At 46.3% G+C, this 25336-nt stretch overlaps 1 protein-coding gene across 1 annotated transcript in view; it reads left to right on the top strand.

The window, feature by feature from the left end:
- The window catches only part of LOC139053104 (hatching enzyme 1.2-like), a 154782-nt gene extending 133728 nt beyond the window's left edge, over positions 1–21054 (top strand). Inside the window, exons 3-6 of the mRNA XM_070530260.1 lie at positions 2430–2544; positions 8400–8514; positions 12486–12670; positions 19066–21054. Coding sequence (XP_070386361.1) covers positions 2430–2544; positions 8400–8514; positions 12486–12670; positions 19066–19325 — 675 coding nt within the window. The 3' untranslated portion in view covers positions 19326–21054. The remainder of the gene's footprint in view (positions 1–2429; positions 2545–8399; positions 8515–12485; positions 12671–19065) is intronic.
- Positions 21055–25336: the final 4282 nt, after the last annotated feature.

Below are 25336 nucleotides of genomic sequence, written 5' to 3' on the forward strand. Positions count from 1 at the left end.
ATCCGTCACGAGTTCGTTCTCGACGCCATCTCCAAGCTCGACCTGGGCTCGTCCTTCCATGCCTTCGTCAGGTCTTTCTTGAACAAACGATGCGCCATCCTCAAGGCTGGAGATTTGGAATCGGAGAAAATGGAGCTGAGCAGAAGAGGCACCCCCCAGGGGTCAGTCATCTCACCACTCCTCTTCAACATCGCAATGGTCGAACTCTCAAGGTATCAAGGCAAGGTCCAGGGCATCGGTCACACGATCTACGCGGACGACATCACTGTATAGTGCGCGGGTGGCAGTGACGGACAAGTCGAAGCCGCTTTCCAGGAAGCTGTCGACACTACAGAGCGCTTTCTAACCGACACGGGACTCCAGTGCTCCCCAAAGAAATCGGAGCTCCTTCTCTACAGCCCAAGTAGAAAGGGCCGCAAGCCACAGAACTGGAAACCCCCCTCTGAAATTGACATTAATCTCTATACCAATTGCGGAGATCACATTCCCAAAGTCGTGTCCGTTCGAATCTTGGGAATTACACTCGAAGGGGCGGGCTCGAACAACAACACCATTCAAAAACTAGCAAAAAAGACGGATAGCGTCATCGGTCTAATCAGGCGGGTAGCTAACAGAAGGAGAGGCCTGAGCGAAGAGAATCTGTTCAGGCTAGTCCACGCTTTCTTGTTGTGCCATTTTACGTACGTAGCGGCCATGCACGTCTGGAAGAGGGCCGAGCGAGACAAGCTAAATGCCATGATAAGGAGGGGGATCAAGAGCGCGCTCGGACTACCCAACTACACACGCACCGACCGACTCCTGCAGTTGGGTATTCATAATACCCTGGAAGAGATTACAGAAGCACAAGAAAGGGCACAGATTGTTAGGCTCTCGGGCACCAGGGCAGGCAGACGACTCCTAACTGAGATGGGCGTCCCCCCGGCCACTGTCGAAGATGCCTACCAGGGCCTTCCGAAATAGCAGAAAGATAACATCATAATATCGCCCGCCCCGCGCAATATGCATCCCCAGCGCAACGTAGAAAGAAGGAAGGCCAGAGTGGTAGCGCTCCTACGCCCCACAACAGAACTCCCAGGCGGCAGCTGCTTCGTTAACGCGGCCCAGTATGCAAACAGCAACAATTTCACGGTAGTTTCAATCAACCACAGAGGTTCGACCGTTAACGCCGCTTCGGTACGAAGCACGTCGTCGCATGCGGCCGAAGCAAGTGGCCATTGCCTTGGCCCTCCTGGACGACGGACATGCCAACATCTTTAGCGACTCCAGGGCAGCCATCCGCGCCTTCAGCGTTGGCGCTGTGTGTAAGGAAGCCTGTCGCATCCTCGAAAGCATCGCCACGCCACACTCTCACGTGGTTCCCCGCTCACATGGAATCTATCATGGGAGGCACCACAAACCTCAACGAGCTGGCCCACTCCAAGGCGCGAGGTTTCGCTTTCCGCGACCATGGAGAACTCCAACGCCGGCCCGCAGTGGTGGAGAACAGAGACCACCCGACCACATACAACGAAATTGCGCAGCACTTTTATCTCGGCAGGAGAGACTTTCCCCTTCCACACAAGAAGTTAAATAGAGCGCAGGCATTGACCCTCAGATTATTGCAAACAGGTTCATATCCCAACCCGGCTTTATTCCACAAAATTTATCCCGACGCCTATGCCACTAGTTCTTGCAGGCACTGCAATGACATCGTTAGCCTAGACCATATGCTCTGGCGTTGCCCTCGTTATGAGGCACGGAACAAATCAATGAGGACAAGTGGCTCTCCGCTATCAAGAGCCCCGATGCCGGGGCGCAACTATGGGCTGTCCAGAGGGCCCACGATGCGGCGGTCGGGCAAGGCCTGACTGTCCCAACGTGGGAGCGGCCCGCAGCGCACTGAGTCGCGTACCTCAGGACCTTATTAAAGTTTTGCATCCATCCATCCATGTCTTGCATGTTAGTTATTCGTATTGCGCTACAATGTTTATTTTGCTTTTTTTATTGCAATTTGTGCCTGTTTGTGACATTGCTCCAGTGTAGTGTACCTGTGCTGACCTGTGCGGAGCATAACTATATAAAGGATGGTCGTGCTACATGTCTTTTCTACTAATATGCGCGGTACAGCAGTAGTCTGCAAATGCAGCTCTTTTGACATCTGCACCCGCTCCTCCATACCTAGCTGCATATGAAATATCGAACTTAATAGAACTGTTGATATAATCCATATCCTTAACAATAATTAGCGTAATTGACAATGAGTGAAGAAACAAACGGAGACAAAGTTTACTTCTGTTTTTTTTTCGCCTTCAGATATTGCGAATTGCGCAAATGTTAAGGATATGCCATGGAATACCAACTTGCCCAAACTGCCACGCCAGTAATCTCGCGTGTCATTGTATATGTGTAAATATTGATGCAGAAAATAATGTCTCGTACTATCTTTTCAGAAGCAGCGATTCACCACCTATACCGTTGTACATGACAGGACACTTACGTGGCCTCGTGGAGTTGTGTCCTACAAATATGCGGCTGATATTGAGAATGAGAGTGAGATTGACTTCGGTAAGTGACAGCATCACACATGCCTTCCCGTATATGTAGCTGCTGGAAGGGAGGCGTGGTCTGATAGAAAGCCTTTGCTGCGATCTGCGAGACATTTCTATAAGTTCAGATGGGCTAGCTATACAGCGGGCGAAGCTGCTTAGTTCGTTTTCACTCGTTGGAAGGCCTGTACGACACAGCTAGGCAGTGCAAACTTCGCAGCTGTTTCACTGCAACACTAGCTTCTGCACCGGAGGACAGTCGGAGAAGTCAACCAGGATTGAACCTGGTTGACTACTTTGCACAGCGGTAAGGGAAAGAAAACAGGAAAAGAAGAAGGGAAAGTCAAGTGTTGATGTGCACTGGAGTCGGCGACGTAATAGAGAACACGAAACTATACTGTATGCTAGGGTGCAGGCCTGGTCGAGTTGATGATTCACGATTTTCTCCGTATAGCGCACACGAGGACGAGACAGAAAGAAACAATGGCAGTGCTTTGGTGCACGTGCCGTACTTTGTATTTCGTACTCACTGTATGGGCTGGTTACTCTCGCACGACCTTTTCTGGCGTTATTGTTGCATCAACGCTTCCGCCAAGTACGGCGGCCCAGCATGCGGCAAGTGATCACTGGCGCAGTGCGCTATAGCCACCAAAATATTGTCACGTAGGTGACGGTGAGCTGGCTGGCACGCCGGCAGACAGAGTGGAACACCACGTTGGCAACAAACTTAGAGAGTTTATTGGGAGAACGTGTGCCCAAAAGCAAGCGAACGAACAACTCGGTGATGGTTAAAACAGCAAGCACGCGTACGGCGTTTGTCGGACTCGGCCAGCGCCAGTGGTGGTCCCGTATTTATACCTTGCGTCACGGAATATGCGAGACGCGTCATCGACGCTGCGCGCATCACTGCGCATAGACAGAAAAGTGCTAACACGTGTGAACGGTGTAGCCGAAATAAACGCACGTGGCAATATGCAGATGCGCTAAACGGGCTCCTATATAGCATCTGTCAAAAATTAAATAAACTAAAAATAAGTGTATCAATACTCATACGCGAAAACAGTTATTTTTTGAAGTAATGCACTGTAGTTACGTTTCCTTATCCTCACGTTATAAAAGGAGATTTAAAGTACTAAATTATTTTGAGTAGTGCTTCTATGCGTGAAATTGTAGTTCGTAGATTTTACTTATAAAAAAGATTGCTCGAAAGGATAGTACCATAGATGAGTAGTTTGAGCCATCATTGTGAGTGGGTAAGCAGCTTGAGGTGTTTTCGCAAGTACGGCCGGCCACATTACGGGGTAAATATATCTCTCCTCTAAAATAAATGCTGTAATGGTGGTTCTGCTTTGTGGTGGATCGCTTGTTGTGAAGAAATAGAGGTTGAACGCACTTCAGCTACTCTATATCTGTTGTCCAAGAAAAATAAACAAATAAAATGTGCTTCAAATGAAAAGTGATAATAAAGACAATATTCAATATGAAAAAGATGGCACCAACGGAGAGCTTAATTGACATTTCACTTACATCCCTACCACCGCTGAAATGCGGAATGCACTTGGCAATCTTTAACCGTTGGTGCAGAAGTCTTCCGTGTACTAACATGGATGGCAGTTCCAAATTCAGTAGTCTCTTCAAGAATACAGTGTATTCATAGTAGCAAGCATAACTTCATTTATCGCTCTACCTCCCTACTTATCGGAAACCATGGCCAAACCCTGTGTTGTTAAATTAAATTATTCAGTTATGGGGTTTTACGTGCCAAAACCAAGATACGATCATGAGGCACGCCATAGTGGGGGCCTCCGGCTTAATTATGACCACCTGGGGTTCATTAATGTGCGACCAATACACGGTACACGGGCGTTATTGCATTTCGCCCCCATTGAACTGCGACTGCCGCGGCTGGGATTAGATTTCGCACCTTCAACCTTATCAGCGCAACGCCAAAGCCACTACACCACCACGGCGAGCAAATTAAATCATGCGGTTTTACGTGCCAGAACCACGATTTCACTTAGAGGAGCGCCGTAGTAGGCGACTCCAGAATAATTTGGACCACCTGGTGTTCTTTAACGTGCACCTAAATCTAAGTACACGGGTGTTTTCGCATTTCGCCCCCATCGAAATGCCGTCACCATGGCCGGCGTTCAACTCCTGGATTCAGTCTCACGACCTTGTGCTTAGCAGCCCAACGCCATAGACCTCAGACTCTGCCCAGGCGGCGTTGCGAAAAAACCCGTCACCAGCGCCCCCATCGGAGCCTTGGCGCGAACTGAGTAGTGCAAGGGGAGCTGGTCCGCAAGCGAAGGTGCATAGGCCACAATGGACCCTTCTCTTTCGTTTGTTTTGGGGCACGGTTTCCTAAAAATCAAGAACCTGGCAAGCTTCTTCCGCCCATCCACGCTTCGGAAAGGAAGTTCAGCAGGGCGAAGTACGTATACAATATAAAATAAAGTCTGTTATTTCGGCGTGCTGCAACTTGCAGGTACAGGTAGCGTCAGGTTTGTCTATAGGCATATCAGCATAAAAATCTAAGCATTTCAAATTGATTCATATTGAATATGTCCATATTTATACTTTTTGTGCGCAAACAAACAGGGCCGAAGAATAGGGGCAACACAAGGACAAGCGCTTGTGTTGCCCCTATTCGACGACGCCCCTATTCTTCGTGCCTGTTTGTTTGCGCACAAAAAGTATAAATATGAATATGTTCCAACTAGGCCGACTCGCAGTTATGAATATGTCCTGAATACAAGACTTATTAAGTATCTCCTATATTTTTAGGTACTTTATCGTAATGTTTTGTCTCGCAATTATTTACCGAGAGTAAATCCTTTCATAGCCTTTTCCAGGGCAGCAAATAGAAAACGTTTTCCAAGGCAGCAAATAGCATGCGATCATAACGAAAGTAAGCTTCCTACAGTGCCTACGCGCTGCATCTTTCTTTCTCGCAGGAGCTACAGCATCGCTCAGTACCCTAATTTGAACTTTTTGCAGACGCTTCAAGCAGCAAGCGCGCACACATAAATGTAAATAAACGCTAAATTTTTTTCTCTACACAAGTGCGTTATTACGCAATTACTCATCCAGTGCTCCTACAGCAACTTTATTGCTCACATTTGAAAAACGCAGTCGAGCAGGCTGAGCACATTGCGAAGCGTGCTTGTTGTATCGGCGCAGGACATACGAAATATCGAAAGTAGAAATGAGCTCGCGATACAACGATGCTCCAGAACAGGATTTTGAATTCATAAACGAACCAAAATGTTTGGTTAAGCTGACCTGCCAAATCTCGCCGTTCCATTTGTTGAGTCAAGCGGAGACGGACGTCTGTTAAAAGGCGGAGATATCGATGGCACATAAGAAGGATGGTTCGCAACGTTGTTTTTTCTGTTACCAACGAAGTGGCGGCTGCAGATTCTTCAGTTTTCGCTTGGTTACCACGGTCCTCCGTCAGGGCTACGCAACACAATTACAGAAGAACAAAATTGTCGCACTTTCTCATGCGAGCCGCTGTGTTGTGGGGAATGCAAGTAATCCGATTGCCCAACAGGTTGAGCGGCCCGTATCCAGCGCTATCGCCTTTCCCCTTCATACGATCGCGATGAAAATCGGTAAAGCTGAACGTTGTTATTCCGTCCTTCACGTTCATGGCAATTTACAACACAACAGTAGCGTCGATTGCGGAGTTTCTTCGTAGCGCGCGGAGCTATTGCGGTTGCCGTTGTTCCCGTCTTCAGTCTGATGAGTGAGCCAGCAAGCGTTTTCTGGCAGTTCAGCGGCGCGTCCGACTAGAGTAGAAATTCATAGCTCTCTGTCTGGGTGTTAAATGCGCAAAACACTCGCCTTATGGACCAAAATCTAGTTAAATCGTTGTTTCGCAGTCGCTAGCTGCATAGGCAACATAACAAGGGAGTCGGGCTTCGCACTACTGAATTACTCTCTTTTCGCACCGGCAGGTGGCGCTACGTGTCTTGCAAAACTCCAGGGTCTGACGTCCATAGCCACTGAGCAACCGCGGCGGGTGCCATGGCAGGTCCCAACCCTGCATCTGCTAAAAAGTATTTTAAGAAGGTGTTCACATTTTGCTTCGAACTACTAGCTTATCGTGGTACAAGTATTTTGTGCGTAGTAAAGGAACGCTCGTACAGTTTTCTTGGCTTTTCCGTAAACTCGAGAACAGTGTGGTAAACGTTTTCAAGTACATGGCCACAGCACCACTCAGAAGCAGAGTGACGTATCCGGTAGAGAAAGCCATTGTTATAAGCAAGTTCCAGTTAAAGCCAATGGATCAATAATTATTGTATCTGTGTCACGCGAGATCTGCTGCTCTGTTGAATTTTGCATGTGGGTGAATTTCATGCAAGAATGAATCGCATCGCCATATCGCCATCAAACCTCTGTTCCACAGATTAACGGTGAGACACTTGCCATAACAGTGCCGAAATACAGGTGCTTCTTTTTTGTGTTTTTTTTCTTAGTATTGACAGAAAGTTTAAAGATAGTGTGTGGCATATAGTGCAAATCTACTCCTCGAGCTAAATTACATGAAAACTCGAACTTATGTTGCATATGTCCAGCAAGGCCGACCACGCTTTCTCAAACTGGCGGTTGAAGTGCACATCACTTCATCTGGACCTAGTGCAAGGTTTTTCTCCACTACTGTGAATTCTAGGACTCTTGGCTGAAGTTTCAGGTCGGGTGAGCTCGCAGGTAACCGCGGTTGGTCCTGCTAATGGGCTCTGTCTAAGGGAGAAGATAAGGAGAGTCTTTTTGCAGTTCTTCTGACATCAAGATTGAAGTGTCATAAGGAGACAATAGCCTCTTTCAAAAGGTTGCGGAAGCATGATGAGCCTTCGGGGAGTAACGTAGTAACTGGAAGCGGGTGGCTTCTGTCCTGCTCGGTCTTCTAGTGCACACCATCCTTCTTTTATCGAGATACTACCCATCTACTTTGCTTCTCTTCATTTGTTATGTTGTTCCCTCTGTGTGGCTCCTTTTACATTAGTTCCAGTTTCCTTATTTTTATGTCCGAATATCTATGCTATGCTTCCTTAATGTCACCTCATAACGCTGTCTGCAGGAAACTTTCCATTTTTATGCATCTGTAGTTTAATTTCTCAGCCATTGCCGTCGTCGCAGTCGTCGATAGCACAGTATCCCACATTAATATTGGCACATACGTGTACTTGTTTATCTTTCTTCAGTGATCGCTTTTTGTCGGCTAACAAATGTTAAACCTAATTGCTCGGTGCAGGACACGTCTGCATGTATCCTAAGTTTCTCGAATGTTGTCGGTAGTTATATCCATTGTCTATTGGCACCGAAGCTTCTGTAATCTGATTGCATGCGTGGTACGAATCGTGTATTACTTTCTACAAGTCCCTCGTGCACCAGCACCAGCGATTACGCTGGAACCTTCGACGAGACATGTATAAGTGCTAGATTAGACCCGTAGATCAGATTTTCGACGTTGGGCGACTTTTTTCGTTGCTGTCGTTGTGCTTGAGTGTTACTTGTTTTGCTGGGCACAAGTTTGTCAAATAAAGAGTTAACTTTGTAACTCATAGTTTTGACACTGCGTCGTTCTTCACAGTCAATATAACCTGAAAATACCGCTGATATGTGACTACAATAACAAAATTATATGCTAGGTTGTGTCCCCTGAACTTGTCTTATAGGGGTACACCTTCTAGAAATCATGAAATGAAAAGAGGGAGAGAAAGGCCTGTGCATGAAAAATTCAGCGGCTGATAATTTGCATGTCGGAAGAAACGCCCCGTCATCATCGCGTACCCCAGACTTCTCCTAACAAAGGGCACCAACAATGAGCAATCTTTCATTATTTTTCAATGTTCCTTCTTTTTTCAGATGATGCGGCCAAGGCGGTTGTTGAGGACGCCATGCAGCTCATCCAAAAAACAACGTGCATCAGGTTCAAGAGCCACAGCGACGAGGAGAACTTCATCTCTATAGCATACAGGAGGTGCGTGTAGGGTGTTATACTCTTGGGCCCTGGCCTATAAGCGAACGCGCTCATTGTCATATAGCTGAAATCATGATGTACTACATGTCTAGTATAGAAATAGCGCAACAATTCCGACACGCGCCGCGGTAGCTCATCATGTTTCCGCGACCTTTTGACGGAGTCTCTTGTTTCCTTATGACATTTCAATCTTGATGTCAAAAGAACTGCAAGAAGAACCTTCTTATCTATTTCCTAAGACAGCGCACATTACCAGCATCAATCGCGGTTACCTGCCAGCTAATCAGGCTTGAAACTTCAGACAAGAAGAATCCTAAAATTCACAGTAGTGGATAAAAACCTTGCACTAGGTCAAGATGAAGTGATTTGCACCTCAACCGCCAGTTTGAGAAAGCGTGGTCGGCCTTGCTGGACATATGCAACATAAGTTCGAGTAATCAAGTAATTTAGCTCGGTGAGTACATTGGCACTATATGCCACAGATCATCTTTAAACTTCCTGTCAATATTATGAAACAAAACACAAAGAAGAAGCACCTGTATATCTGCACTGTTATGACAAGTGTCTCACCGTTATTCTGTGGAACAGAGGTTTGATGGCTATACGGCGATGCGATTCATTCCTGCATAAAATTCACCCACATGCGAAATTCCACAGAGCAGTAGCTCTCGCGTGACATAGATACATTAATGATTCAGCCATCGGCTTCAACTGGAACTCGCATATAAACATTGCTTTCTCTACAGGATACGTCACTCTACTGCTGAGTGGTGCTGTGGCCATGAACCCATGAACTTAAGAACGTTTACCACATTCTCGAGTTTGTGGAAAAACCAGGAAAACTGTACGAGCGTGTCTTTACTACTATGTACATAATACTTCTACTACGGTAAGCTAGCAGCCTGAATCAAAATTTGAACACCTTCTTAAAATACTTTTTAGCAGATACAGAGTTGGAACTCGCCGTGGCACCCGCCGCGGTTGCCTAGTGTCTATGATGTTGGGCTGCTAAGCACGAGGTCGTGGCATCAAATCCCGGCCACGGCAGTCGCATTTCGACGGGGGGCGAAATGCGAAAACACCCGTGTACTTAGGTTTAGGTGCACGTTAAAGAACACCAGGTGGTCCAAATTTCCGGAATCACCCACAATGACGTGCCTCATTATCAGATCGTGGTTTTGGCGCGTAAACCCCATTGAATAGTTCAACTTAACAATGCCAATGCAGTGACATTTGTTTTTTTTTTATTTACTCACTATATCGGCGCCATGGGCAAGGTGGCGTCTAATACAACAGAAGCTTTTCTATAGAGACGGAACCATCTGTGGAAACAATCTAGCAATGTATCTTTTTTTATAACTACGACGGGTTTTGTTCACGTTACATGAAACACAGATTTCACGGATGACCAAGCACTACGCACACCATTGTATACATTTTGACCCCACGTGCCACACAAGCAGCTGTAATGAGACACTTCCACATATTATCTGTGTCTGCCCACGCTATAATACTGCCGAGAGGCAAGTGATGTGCACAGTGCTGGACCAATAGTCCACTATCAGAACTGAAAGCTCTAGGACAGTGCTGCCAAAGAAACTCTGTATAGAAGGCCTTATTCGCGCTACTAAGATTCTTGCAGTCTACGGGCCTTCACAATAGACTTTAAGAACGCCGCCCACCGCTCTATAGTATGCATGATTTGTTTGTGCTCGTGTCTTTTTCTCTATCTCTCCCCTTCCGCTATCTTTCTCTTTTTATCCCCATACCCTGTGGTGCCTTGCAGGGTAGCCAGCCGGAACTACTTGTGGTAGTTCCGGCTGGCTGTGGTAGATCCTTCCTCTCCCTCTCTCTTGACGACATTCTGTCCTTAGCAGTGTGAATAGACGAAAGAGAGCATGTATACTGATAACCCTGTCAGAACAAGCCCGCATAAACGGCACACTGACAAATGGAATGGTTCACCTGAAGAAATGTTTGGACGCAGTACTGTCCTGCTTTGCTTTGAATTATATGCGTTGTCTTCGGTCCTGTGGGGAATAAAAACTAGTTGTATCTATGGTGGTGCCGTCTGACACTGTTATGGTGAAACGACGCATATTTTCTTATGCAAGAACAAGCCGGGAATTATTGCGGCCAAACGTGATACCAAGCCGGCAGATCACCTCTGTCAGAAAGTTGAGCACGAGCGAGCGAGTGGCTTAGTGGGAAGAACTATCCATGCGTAGCTCACTTACCTTGCTTACGTATACCGTTCCATTGCCGTGCGTAAGTAAATAATTTGGTGCGAGTCTGTCAAAAGTGGCCCATAGAATATTTACTACGGGAATACTTGGCATCTCAGCTGATGTTCCCGGATAGTTCCAAGAGTCAAAACAGGGAAGTGCTGTCATCACTTTTAACCGTAACATGCGGACGTTGCAAAGAAAATAATAATGCAGTAATTATAACCTAGTAACCTAGTAATAACCTTGTAATTAAAGTTCTCTGTCTGTCTGTCTGTCTGTCTGTCTGTCTGTCTGTCTGTCTGTCTGTCTGTCTGTCTGTCTGTCTGTCTGTCTGTCTGTCTGTCTGTGTCTGTCTGTCTGTCTGTCTGTCTGTCTGTCTGTCTGTCTGTCTGTCTGTCTGTCTGTCTGTCTGTCTGTCTGTCTGTCTGTTCAACAGAAACACCGATGCAACACGAAATCATCTCTAACGCATCGCGGTTGGACAAAATTTCAGGCGATGTCGCTACCAGCGTTGATGATGCAGTTGATATCTCCAGTGATCCAGTATTCTATGGGGCTTAATACGTTTACGGATAAGCTGAAAGACTTCTAACGGGATAGCGTTAAGGGCCTCGTGTTGCATAAAATCCGGGAGCAGCATCTTGCTTCGGGCGTCGTTTAGTGAAAAAGTATTGTGAACCACAACCACGCAGGGCCTTCGCGTGGCCCAGAGGCGTTACTGAACTAATTGAACTCCTCAAAGTAAGATTGTCAGAAAAATCGTAAAGTACATCCTAAACAACCTACAGGCATGTTAGCGTCGGAATGCAATTTGAATATATCGTAAAGCATAATTCTGTTATGCGAAAACTCAAGCATAAACCCCTTTTCAAGCATTTCTACCATTTGCTGCGCTCGGTTTCTTGCAACAACACCATACAGAGGGCGCTCGCCTCCGTGCGATCCCCGCCCACGCAAGAGGCCGCATTTCTACCAGAAAGCTCACCCACTCGCCTTCGTGCATAGCATTGGCCGCCAGCGTTTCCTGGTAAACATTACACTTACATAAGCAGCAGTTGCCGGGAAGCATGAGGATCCGTCAGGGATCTTTGAATGCTATCGCGTTCCACTGTTAGAGGCAAAGCTTAAGCGTCCTCCAAATTTTTATAATTGCTCTTACATTAACAGCAAACTTAGTTTGCCAGTCAATATTCAGTCCACAATTATTAAACTCTAACGCATACTTATCACTAAATTTAAAAAAAAAGTGCATGGTAACAATCGCTATGTATTATCTGCGGTAGTTTAAGGAATTTATTCTGCATCTAATGTTGCGTTTCTTCCTGCAGTACATCACGACTGAAAGTGGCTAGGCCTTCTGCTACCAACCGTAACTGTGGATAAGCAGCAGTGGCGTTGTGCTGCTGAGCACAAGGGCGTGGCTGCAATGCCCCCCGCGACGGCCGCATTCTGATGGGGCCGAAATGCAAAGACACTCGTATGCCGACACATGCTTTGGATGCTCAAGTTCAAGAACCTCAGGTCGTCGAGTTATTCAAAGGACCTGCGCTGCAGAGTTCCTCATAGCCAACTGTACAGCCTCTGGATGTCAAACCGCAAAATTTAATTTTCTGCTATCGAGAAGGCGCCCTTTGGGGCCCCTTATCTGCCTGCATGAAACGCGAAGGTAGTCTGCAAGGCGCTGCTTCTGAGCCGTGAAATAACGTTCTCGTGGTCTGTCCATGACGCTTTGCTCCGATGCAGGGGACGCTGCGCTTCGTTCGTGGGCATGCAGGGTGGCGAACAGATGGTGGCGCTAGACCCGAGCCTATGCATGGAATCGGGTCAGGTGGCGCACGAGTTCTTGCACGCGCTCGGCTTCTTCCACGAGCACAGCCGGCCCGACAGGGACGAGTACGTCAGCATAGTGTGGGACAACATCATTAAGAGTGAGTTGGCTGAGTTCTCTCATTGATATCTTAGCATAAACCGTTGCGGCTCCACTCTGCTCCAGGCCATGACCTAACTTCCGTGAAATTTTTGCACAGCAATGTTGTTTACTCATCTATTTTTCTAGCAAAACTTTTTCAACAATCGCTTGACACAGGGCACCTGCCCCTTGATTGGAAAGTCGGTAAGGTGATTCCACTTTATAAATCAGGTGACAAGCATTCTCCTCTCAATTATCGGCCTATTTCACTAACCAGTATCCCATTCAAAATATTACAACATATCATATATTCATAGCTTGCTAACTTTCTTGAGTCAAACTCATTTTTTTTTCATGTTCACAGCATGGCTTTCGAAAGACATTATTTTGAAACGCAGCTGGCTTCTTTCATACATAAGCTAAACCTAATTCTTGATACTCGTTCAATGGCAGATTGCATTTTCCTTGACTATTCCAAAGCCTTCGATAAAATGTGTCACAAACTGCTACTTCACAAACTATTAAACATAGACCCCGAACTTCTCGCTTGGATTGAGTGTTTTCTTAATAACCGTTCGCAATACCTGTCAGCTAATAATCTTAACTCTCACTCAAACCCTGTCCATTCCGGCGTCCCACAAGGCTCCGTCCTCGGGCCTCTTTTTCTAATTTACATGAACGATTTGCCTTCTCCCCTTTCCTCTCATATTCATTTATTTGCGGATGATTGTGTTTTTCCGAGAAATAACAAGCAATGACGATGTAACCGCTCTTCAGTCTGACCTGAACGCTATTTCATTGTAGTGGAAAGCATGGCTAATGGAACTTAACATCACAAAATGTAAATCTCTTCGCGTATCCAGAACTAGCAACAGTATCCCCACCTATTTCTTAGATCATGTCCTCTTAGAATCGGTAGGCTCGTACAAGAACCTTGGTGTACATATCACTTACACTCTCACTTGGTCTCTACATATCACATACATAATTAACAATGCTAATAATAATAATATAATATTTGGGGTTTTACGTGCCAAAACCACTTTCTGATTATGAGGCACGCCGTAGTGGAGGACTCCGGAAATTTCGACCACCTGGGGTTCTTTAACGTGCACCTAAATCTAAGCACACGGGTGTTTTCGCATTTCGCCCCCATCGAAATGCGGCCGCCGTGGCCGGGATTCGATCCCGCGACCTCGTGCTCAGCAGCCCAACACCATAGCCACTGAGCAACCACGGCGGATGACAATGCTAATCGTATGCTAGGTTACATCCGCCGCAACTTTTCTAAAGCGCCCTCACCCCTCAAACAGCTGTTGTACAACACGTTAATACGTCCGAAACTAGAATACGCCGCATGCATCTGGGACCATCATCATGAAAACCTAATACATTCACTAGAAATGCTCCCAAATAACTCAGTTCGCTTCATTTTTTCCAACTATAACAGGACTGCTAGCATACCTTCAATGAAATCAAGCCTTAATCTACCATCCCTAGCCTCACGTCGCAAAGCGTTTCGTATCTGTCTGTTCCATGAGATTTTTCATCATCCACATTTGCGTAGCGAATTATTCCCTCCCCCACATCAGTTATCATCGCGATTAGATCATGCCTACAAGGTCGGTGTCCCATTTTGCAGAATTAACACTTTCTTTCAGTCATTTATACCTCGTACAGCAGCAGAGTGGAATCACCTTCCTGCACTGACAGCAACCATCAAAGATTACAAGCTTTAAGAGAACGCCTTAGCTAATATTGTATGAATAGACACACCTGCTAACTTTTTTTTTTTGCAATACTCCTATTCCTTGTATAACATTTCCTATTTTTTCTTGTTTTGAATGCCTGTAACCACTCCCCTCTCCAATGCCAATGACCCTGAGGGTACATGAAATAAATAAATAAATATGTCAACGTGGTTGCTACAAATGCCGTGAAAGAAAGTTGAACAGCTTGTAGAATTGGAAACTTGGACAACGATCGCCGCTAAAGACCACGAGCTTAAAAATTATGGGGTTTTACGTGCCAAAACCACTTTCTGATTATGAGGCACGCCGTATTGGAGGACTCCGGAAATTTAGACCACCTGGGGTTCGTTAACGTGCACCTAAATCTAAGTACACAGGTGGTTTCGCATTTCGCCTCCATCGAAATGCGGCCGCCGTGGCCGGGATTCGATCCCGCGACCTCATGCTCAGCAGCCCGACACTATAGCCACTGAGCAACCACGGCGGGTGCCACGAGCTTAGATGGCACCGTCGTTGCACATTTTAATTAGCTGCTCGTTTACGGAGCGCTCCGTTCAAGCGGTGTGTCCTAACAAATTTGCACGGAGCCGCTCGGCAGGAGCGCTAGTACACGAGCGCACAGCGCTCATATACCAGCAGCGGAACGTAGAGTGCAGTCCAGCCTGTGCTACGAAGCGGATTACATGGAGCGTGACAGTGCTCCTACTTGGTTCTTTGTCGTTGTGTGAAAGTGGAGGCTCCCTTCCCTCCCCTGACCGTAGCGAAAAAAAAAAAGACGAATAGTCTCCAAAAATAAATGACCATTTTTATTTAAGAACAGAGCACCTAGTTCCTTTAAAAAAAGATTCATCGAAGTCAGTACAATTGTCCAACATCTTTTTCCAACTAATCAAAACAACACTTAACTCCTCAAGCTTTAATGCTGTTGAGTGGCCCCTGCGAAGTTTATTTATTTATTTTATTTTATTTTCGAATACTGTCAATCCCATCAACGGGATTATTGCACGAATGCGTGTTTAGTAGAGGTAATACACAGGCACAAGCATTGTATTCGCTATATAAAAGAACTTAAAACAAAAGCAAAAAACGCTGTAAAATTAACGGCACACAAAAAGTTCGTTACTTTGGCGGGAGCACAGACAGTGTACATTTCCCAGTTCCCTGTACAAACTTTTGTAGTACTGGCTGCTCTACGTGAAATTGGTCAAGTGCGTTCCATTCTCTGATTACTTGAGGGAAAAAAGAAAAACGAAAAGTATTGTTAATCCAGAAATATTCTTTGTACATTGAGTCGTGCTTTTGGTGCACTTTCCCATGTTCCTTTATGTTAATGAAATCTATGGCGTTTTCTTATTTTTTGAAGTGACCATTCAGCAAATAATTAAAAAAAAGTTGTCTTCACTTCGTGCACAGTGGCAAATCTCCTTCCTTTACGTTTGCGCAAACCTAAACAGGTGGTCGATGAAGTACCGCTTGAAGATGACCGTCGCAGCCAATCCCAAAAAGAGACGTTCCTCTATCTTGCGTTGGTGGTATGCAACGTCCGCAGCTAGACGGGCTTGTCACTGTTCATCCGTTTCGGCAGCATGCTTGGCACGCTTGTGCAATCTGTCGCTCTCCACTCGCTTCAGTCATTCTTCGGCAGTTTCGCCATGAATTGTCTTCTTAATTTTGCCGCTGGTGTTGCAATCGCTTGGCCACGTCTTCATCGGTAGACTCCCGCTGCCTCTGTTACCGAGCTCGTTATTGTTCGCTGCGCTTGGCGCGACGAATCTCTTCTTTGGACATTTCCGACGATGATCCCGGTTCACTTTCAATATTCATTTCACACATGCGCACGCAGCCGTATGTGTGAAAAGAAGGCGAAGAATAGGCTGTGCATGGCGAAGCATGCGTGAAGAAACGCGCATATGAAGAGACTTCACGCAGACAGAGGCAAAGTCCAGGTTAGTAGGCTAGCAGTGCTTTCACACAAAAATTGAAAGGATTCGCAGTGGTGGAAAAGAAGTAAGACGCGAAACTTATCTGTGCATGCTCAAGAACAGGCAGCTCCAACCCATCAATCTTGCACATCTGCCGGGATTCGCAAAAGATAACTATTTAGGCATGACAATTCCTTATCGTGGTGAGCAAAACGAGAACAAGGTAAAAGCAGGAGCCAACGTTTCGACAAGTGGACTTGTCGAAAGATAATGCAGGGCTGAGTTACGTACGTGATACCGCTATTAGCCAGTTTTAGAACAGCGTTTGTCGCCTTACAGACATTAAATGTAAGCACCTTTGCAGGACGTTACGGTGCACGTCCTTTCAGGACATTTAGTCTACCGTGCGGGTATGCAAACCTAAGGAAGACGTTATAAAACAGGGCGCCGTCTGTTGCCTCGTGCCAAACATACCGAAACGAAGACAATCCATTAGCAACGATCCTGTTGTTGCTATACGGACGCGTCTCATTAAGCCCACGGGCGCCGGAATCGCCGAATGATCTCAAAAATGGGACGCGCTATGCGCTCATTATTAACGTTTCAGGGGAGTTTAGAGAAAGCGAAAGCTTCTTTCAATAGTTACTGGCGGTCAACGCGAGTGAGAGCGTAGCCATCCCGGGAATTCACGCTGAAGCGGGAGCCATGCCTGAGGCCCATGTTTGACAGCGCTATTTCTTAGTGTCCGTAAAGATTACGAACGCTAAATTTGGAAAGATTGGTTGCGCTTTGTAGACGATCACAAGGACGAAGACAGGACAGGCGCAAACTGAAGGAAGAGCCCGATGTAGAAGACATGTAGTTTAGCAGAATGCGTTGTTAGGCAAGTTGGTTCATTGTATTAGGAAAGATTGGTTGCTCTTTGTAGACGATCACAAGGAATCACAAGGCGATCGCAAGGCGCCTGTCCTGTCTTCTTCCTTGTGATCGTCTACAAAGCGCAAACAATCTTTCCAAATACAATGAACCAACTTGCCCAACAACGCATTCTGCTAAATTACGAACGTTAAGGTCGTCAAATAACGTATGTTATCACATTGCTCGTAAACCACAGAAATCTGGTAACGTTCGGAGCATGCGCAGTGATTGCAATGCTATTTCTTTACATATGTAATGCGCTTACGTTTGGTCGCAAACGCTAATCTAAAACTCTCTAGTAATAGACAGTTTTAGTTGGGCATCCGCAACCACCCACGCAGTGCTCGATGTCATGCGTACGTGGCGAAGCGCTTGCACAACACGGCAATAGTGTTCCGGACGCAGGCATTGAAAAGGGGATTGCTGACTTGCACGCAGGAGCCGGTAGTCTGCTGCTCAACACCTTCATATGCCACCTTCTGATACTGTGTAGCCAATATTAGCTGCCACGAAGTCAAACCACAAGCTAGAGTCATATCATCGGCCGGAGAAATATCGAAAAAGGCGCTCTCATGGACACGTGAGCACATCCCGCAAAGGCCACAATGCCCAGAGCGGATGCTACGCAGCTTTTGAAAAGCAGCAGGCGCATGCAAGCGACCGTGCATGCTCCTGCGTACTGCGCATGCGCACTGTCGCCTCTGCGGTTTTCCTCTGTAAGTACGTATACCCGCCGTGGTTGCTCAGTGGCTATGGTGTTAGGCTGCTGAGCACGTGGTCGCGGGATCGAATCCCGGCCACGGCGGCCGCATTTCGATGGGGGCGAAATGCGAAAACACCCGTGTGCTTATATTTAGGTGCACGTTAAAGAACCCCAGGTGGTCGAAATTTCCGGAGTCCTCCACTACGGCGTGCCTCATAATCAGAAAGTGGTTTTGGCACGTAAAACCCCATAATGAAAAAAAAGTACGTAGAGCTGTTCTGAACGCCCAACTAAAATTGACTAATGATATGCCATGTCTAAACCATTAGGTGCTATTTTTGCTTGTCTCTGAACAGAACTGTATACTGTCTGCAAATTTAAAAGCACAGTTGGGATCGCGACAGTGTAACGAAAGATAAGGCGGTGTTCTCGCGATGAATCAATGTATGCTCAGTTACTCTCTGAGCTGTCATGATTGCGTATAGGCTTTGTCGTTATGCTGCTGAATCCGAGGTCGTGGAGCAAATCCCGGTCGCAGCGGCCGCATTTCGATGGAGGCGAAATGCAAAAAGTCCCGTGTACCCTGCATAGGATGCACGTTAAAGAAACTCAGATGGTCGAAAATGGCGTGCCTCATAATCAGATCATGGTTTTGATTCATAAAAACCCAAGGTTTAATTTTAACTAATATATCATTGATACTGTCTGCCACACATAGACGCGACCGCTGCTATATGGAACATTATAGATTACAGCCATACGGGCTTTCTGAGAACACCTGCCAGGTGTTTTCTTGTAATTTAACTGTTTTTTTATGCATGGTGCTACATATTTGCCCGAGCTTATAGCCAGCTATAAGCACTACTTTGGCCTCGTATTGCCTCCCTACTTTCTTTAGTCCATGTGACAAAGAGTGAATGTATAAAGTATACCCACAACTCCCTTTTTTACGCTCAGCGATTTGTTTATGCCGTCCATATCATTCCTTCACTCATGTCCATCTTTGCACACCTACTTTCAGTAGCGTTAATTCCCACCAACTTGCCCAGCTTCAAGGCGTGACATATTATGTGGCTTTGCTGCCGTTCTAAATGCTTTCCGTGTTTTCAAATTCCTGCAGCTTCCAACGAGAGCTTTTGGCGGAAAAACGAGACGGAGGCAGACACGCTCGGTGAACCGTACGACTACCAGTCCGTCATGCACTATCCGCATGACGCGTTTAGAAAACCTGCTGTGTCAGGGTCAACGCTGCTGCCCAAGGCGCCGGAAGTCCAACCGGAGACCCTGGGCAAAGCCTACCAAGAAAACTTTCTCACAGACACGGACATTAGGAAACTCAACATTCTCTACCCCTGTGGCAAGGAGCTCTCCGAGCCTTAGACGAGATTAATTATTATTATTATTGTTTAATCGCGCAGAGGAAGCTCATCCTTTCTTTGCCAAGTCCTAGCTATAACAAACTGCAGTGGCGTCACAAGTTTCGGGTGAATGAGTGTGCTCACGTACCCTACCAGCAGCTGGTCTGCGGAATGACTGTGTTTTCATGAACACTAAACAGACCTGCAGAAGGGGTATAACAAACGATACTTCCCAAGCACCACGTTTTTAGTAACTCCAGCGATCCTAGCAAGATGCGCAAGTCTCCAGCACTTTCAACGACATGGACAGTGGACACGCTCTGCATCTTTTCATATCAATCATCGCTGTGACAGCTTTGAGCTTTGCCACGTCAACCTATAATGTGGGGAACAAAAGAGAGAAATACGAAGCTCATCATTGTATTGCTGAGCTCTTCGTACTTGGAGCTGCGCAGGGATGTCCTTGTGAACACTGCATTGACAGTTTTTGGTGAAGTTCTTCAGAGATCTTGCACAAGCTGTAACCACTAAGTATTTGCGATGTTTTCTTTTTAAATAAGGAGAGCCTAGCGTTCTGCGGCAAGCTATCCATGTCATCACTTCATCATTCTACAGTGCTCTGGTGCACAGGAACTTGATCGGTCTTTGTCAGGTGCAGGGCTGGAAATATCCTCTGGTGGTCATTTCAGAGCGCTTCAAGAACACCATATGTGCATAATCAGGGCTCCAACGGTGTGAGCTGTAGCTTAAGTGGAGACATTATGTCTTATGCGCACAATAGAAGGCGTAATCCGCTTTATAAAGCCGTAGTAGGGAGCGTCATCTTCTGTAACAATGTTTAACCAAGGCTCGCATAGCTGCATTCCGCTCATCTGTCCACGTAAACGCATCCGCAGCGACATCATCATTACAAAGGCAGCTCTTATTTGTAGACGGGTCAGGTAGCGCAAAAAAGGTTCTAGAGCGTTACTGTTCAATTACAGCGCCACAAGGTGTCAACAGAGCTGCTATACGTAGTATACGTGTCCTTCAGGGCAGGGTTATTGAAGTGATTCTATTTCAGTGCTGTACGGTTTCCTCATTCGTCAGTGGTCTGAGCGGGCAAGCTGTTATCGTCCGGATCGATAGGCCGCGTGCGGTCGATGATAAGAAAGTAATATAATTATGCGAGTGGAAAGCTTTACATTATAACGGGCAAGTTTTCTTTTGCGTGCGCCTTTGTTAGCACGTCTGCGCTATGCTACAGAAGTCTCATCCCAATTAGAGCTCACTTGCTGTCGCAGTGCAGCTTTCATGCTGTCTTTCACAACTGATGTAGCCCCTACTAGACAACTCTGTACTCTGTAATTGCGTTTGCAGTATGAATACAATCATGAGCCTTGCCATTACACGGAGGAAATGTGTGATAACTTAATGCTCAGAAATGGTTGAACACTAGCTCATCATATCTCACGTCTGGCTGTACAGCTCCGTCAGCTGCTGACGTCATGCCTCGACGAAACACCTGATTTCGAACATTCCAGAGAATATTCCGATTTTACATAATTGGAAAAGAACAGAGAAATAATAATTCATCATTCATTCATTCCTGTTTGTCTTTATATCTACATTAAAGTCCCCCACTACTAACATTGGTGTGGATCGATGGGCGGTTAATGCAAGTCGCAGGAGGTGCACGACATCCTTGGTGAGCGCGGTAGAGATGATGCCGAGCCGGCGCTTCGGCAACCGCGCGGTCGCCGCCACGGAAGACCGGGGGGGGGGGGGGGACACGCAGTGGTGAATGGCGGCGGCTATGTGTTTCGGCTTGGGCAGCAGCACATCATCGAGATCAGCCGCCACCGAGCCGGTGGTCCGATTGCCGCTGACAGGGGTGGCATTGGAGGAGGAGCGAAAAAAGCAGGCTTGTGCCGTGCGCGAAAGATGGCGCCAGGAGTGCGCGCCGCTAAGCTAAAGCAGTGCACTGGCACCGGCTACGGAGCTGGTTACGTCGTGGGACGACGGCGACGCGAAACGCAGGAACGGACGCCAAAAAGCTGCGCTCTAAAAACTTATTGACGTTGTCTGCTGACGCCACCTAGGCGACTATCAAATAAATCCGGAAATTTATTTTGTCTTTGATTCATTCATTCATCCATTTCATTTATTCACTTTTTATTCATTGAGAAGTGCTAGAAACTTTATCACGCCGCTTTATTTGTGCAAAACCGAACATTTGTAATTGCTGAACTATGTCAGGAAGGAAACAGCGATAGGCAGTCTGTAGCTCTGGCCCGCAGGACCATACCAAAGCTCACATCCATGACGTTAGTAATCTTAACCTTCCAGGACCTAGGTCTACGACAAAAAACAGTGATAATTGAGAGGAAGCCGAATAATTCTGATTGCCTAATTTCCCAGCCTCTTGCAACGCTCGTTTTTCCATGTATCATGTGCTTATTTGGTACTTAAAGCCAAACAATTCGAAATAATTTACACAGCGTGAGTATGGAGGAGACAAAGTAAATTGTGAAATGCTCCCAGTTTCATGCATATTTTCCCTTCCGAAAGAAGATGGATCAATAGTCAGAAGAAAGATCATTATAGTCCTTTCTTCCGAAAGGACTATAATGCTCTTTTTCATTCTCCATCCGTCTTCGTGAATAAGTGGCTGTGCCGTTTTTCTCTGAGTGCATGGTTGGCGGTTTCCATTCCCGGCAGCAGTGGCCGCATGCGAAATGCAAAAGTACTTTGCAGCTTTGGTTGCACTAGCAGGGAAACCTGGGCGAGTTACACATTGCAGAACGAGATCTGGTCAGAATGAATCCAGAGTCCTCTTCTACGGCTTCTGTCGTAACCTCCGTATCAGTTTGGGCCGTTGAAACCCATCGATCAACTAAAGCAAAGCACATCAGCCGTGCTTCGAAGATGGCATAAACCACAGAAAGTATAAAAATGTCTTCTGCAGCTTACTTTACTCCATGAATTTATAAGTCTGTGTGATTTAGCGAATTTCTCATTGAGGCGGTTTGGAAGCTTATCCCAAGTGTGTCCACTGCGCTGTCCGCTTTCTCACTACATTCATTATACATAGAGCTGACTGCCCAATGAACACTTGTCACCTTTGTGCACAACAAGAACGTCGCACGAGCTGCGTTTTTCCATTTTCTGTTTGACATTGCTGCGTAGGACAGCTGCCTAGATTAGTTTCAGCTTCACAGATGTAGCTGGCGCCACAAGTATCAATCGTGATCGCAGGTGGTTGGGGGCGAGGGCACAGTGAACAGGCAAAGAGAGAGAGAGAGAGCGCCGGTGGCAGGTGTGCCAGGGTCGGGGCAGGCAGGCAAGCCTGGTTTTTGTGCCTGGCGTTAAAAGCACAAAACGTAGACGAGGGCACGAGACGAGAAGACAACACCGCATTCATGGTTTCTGATGACGGGGGGTAGAGCGTACTAGAATATGGCATTGGGTCTAGTACACTATAATCATCATCATCTTCATCATCAGCCTGGTTACGCCCACTGCAGGGCAAAGGCCTCTCCCATACTTCTCCAACTACCCCGGTCATGTACTAATTGTGGCCATGTTGTCCGTACAAACGTCTTAATGTCATCCGCCAACCTAACTTTCTGCCGCCCCCTGCTACGCATCCCTTCCCTTGGAATCCAGTCTGCAACCCTCAATGACCATCGGTTATCTTCCCTCCTCATTAAATGTCCGGCCCATGCCCATTTCGTTTCCTTGATTTCAACTAAGATGTCATTTACCTGCGTTTGTTCCCTCACCTAATCTGCTCTTTTCTTATCCCTTAAAGTTACACCCATCATTCTTCTTTCCATAGCTCGTTGCGTCGTCCTCAATTTCAGCAGAACCCTTTTGTAAGCCTCCAGGTTTCTGCCCCATACGTGACTACTGGTAAGACACAGCTGTTTTACACTTTTCTTTTGAGGGATAGTGTTCATGGTTTGAGAATGCCTGCCAAACGCCCCCGAGCCCATTCTTATTCTTCTGGTTATTTCAGTCTCATGATCCGGATCTGTGGTCACTACCTGCCCTAAGTAGATGTATTCCCTTACCACTTCCAGTGCCTCGCTACCTATCGTAAACTGCTGTTCTCTTCCGAGACTGTTAAACATTACTTTAGTTTTCTGCAGATTCATTTTCAGACCCACCTTTCTGCTTTGCCTCTCCAGGCCAGTGAGCATGCATTGCAATTGGTCTCCTGAGTTACTAAGCAAGGCAATATCATCAGCGAATCGCAAGTTGCTAAGGTATTCTCCATCAACTTTTATCCCCAATTCTTCCCACTCCAGGTCTCTGAATACCTCCTGTAAACATGCTGTGAATAGCACTGGAGAGATCGTATCAGCCTGTCTGACCCCTTTCTTTATTGGGATTTTGTTGCTTTCTTTGTGGAGGACTACGGTGGCTGTGGAGCCGCTATAGATATCTTCCAGTATTTTTACATATGGCTCATCTACACCCTGATTCCGTAATGCCTCCATGACTGCTGAGGTTCCGACTAAATCAAAAGCTTTTTAGTAATCAATGAAGGCTATATATAAGGGTTGGTTATATTCCGCACATTTCTCTATCATCTAATTGATAGCGTGACTATGGTCTATTGTTGAGTAGCCTTTACGGAATCCTGCCTGGTCCTTTGGTTGACAGGAGTCTATGCTGTTCCTGATTCTGTTTGCGATTACCTTAATAAATACTTTGTAGGCAACGGACAGTAAGCTGATCGGTCTATAATTTTTCAAGTCATTGGCGTCCCCTTTCTTATGGATTAGGATTATGTTAGCGTTCTTCCAAGATTCCGGTACGTTCGAGGTCATGAGGCATTGTGTATATAGGGTGGCCAGTCTTTCTAGGACAATGTTCCCACCATCCTTCAACAAATCTGCTGTTACCTGATCCTCCCCAGCTGCCTTACCCCTTTGCATAGCTCCCAAGGCGTTCTTTACTTCTTCCGGCGTTACTTGAGGGATTTCAAGTTCCTCTAGACTATTCTTTCTCACAGTATCGTCGTGGGTGTTGCTGGTACTGTATAAATCTCTATAGAACTCCTCAGCCACTTGAACTATCTCATCCGTATTAATTATGATATTTCCAGCTTTGTCTCTTAACGCATACATGATTCTTGCCTATTCCTAGTTTCTTCTTCACTGCTTTTAGGCTTCCTTCGTTCCTGACAGCATGTTCAATTCTATCCATATTATCGTTCCTTATGCCAGCTTTCTTACGCTTGTTGATTAACTTCGAAAGTTCTGCCAGTTATATTCTAGCTGTAGGGTTCGAGGCTTTCATAAATGGCGTTTCTTGATCAGATTTTTCGTCTCCTGCGATAGCTTACTGGTCTCCTGTCTAACGGAGTTACCACCGACTTCTATTGCGCACTCCTTAATGATGCCCATCAGATTGTCGTTCATTGCTTCAACACTAAGGTCCTCTTCCTGAGTTAAAGCCGAATACCTGTTCTGTAGCTTGATCCGGAATTCCTCTAGTTTCCCTCTTACCGCTAACTTATTGATTGGCTTCTTACGTACCAGTTTCTTCCGTTCCCTCCTCAAGTCTAGTCTAATTCGAGTTCTTACCATCCTATGGTCACTGCAGCGCACCTTCCGAGCACGTCTACATCTTGTATGATGCCAGGGTTCGCGCAGAAAGTCGATTTCATTTCTAGTTTCACCATTTGGGCTCCTCCACGTCCACTTTCGGCTAACCCGCTTGCAGAAGAAGGTATTCATTATGCGCGTATTATTCTGTTCTGCAAAGTCTACTAATAACTCTCCCCTGCTATTCCTAGTGCCTATACCATATTCCCCCACTGCCTTGTCCCCAGCCTGCCTCTTGCCTACCCTGGCATTGAAGTCGCCCATCAATATAGTGTATTTTGTTTAGACTTTACCCATCGCCGATTCGACGTCTTCATAGATGCGTTCGACTCCTGGTCATCATGGCTGGATGTAGGGGCGTACGCCTGTACTACCTTCAATTTGTGCCTCTTATTAAGTTTCACAACAAGACCTGCCACCCTCTCGTTACAGCTAT

Source organism: Dermacentor albipictus, unplaced genomic scaffold, assembly GCF_038994185.2.
Source record: "Dermacentor albipictus isolate Rhodes 1998 colony unplaced genomic scaffold, USDA_Dalb.pri_finalv2 scaffold_70, whole genome shotgun sequence".
NCBI lineage: Eukaryota > Metazoa > Arthropoda > Arachnida > Ixodida > Ixodidae > Dermacentor > Dermacentor albipictus.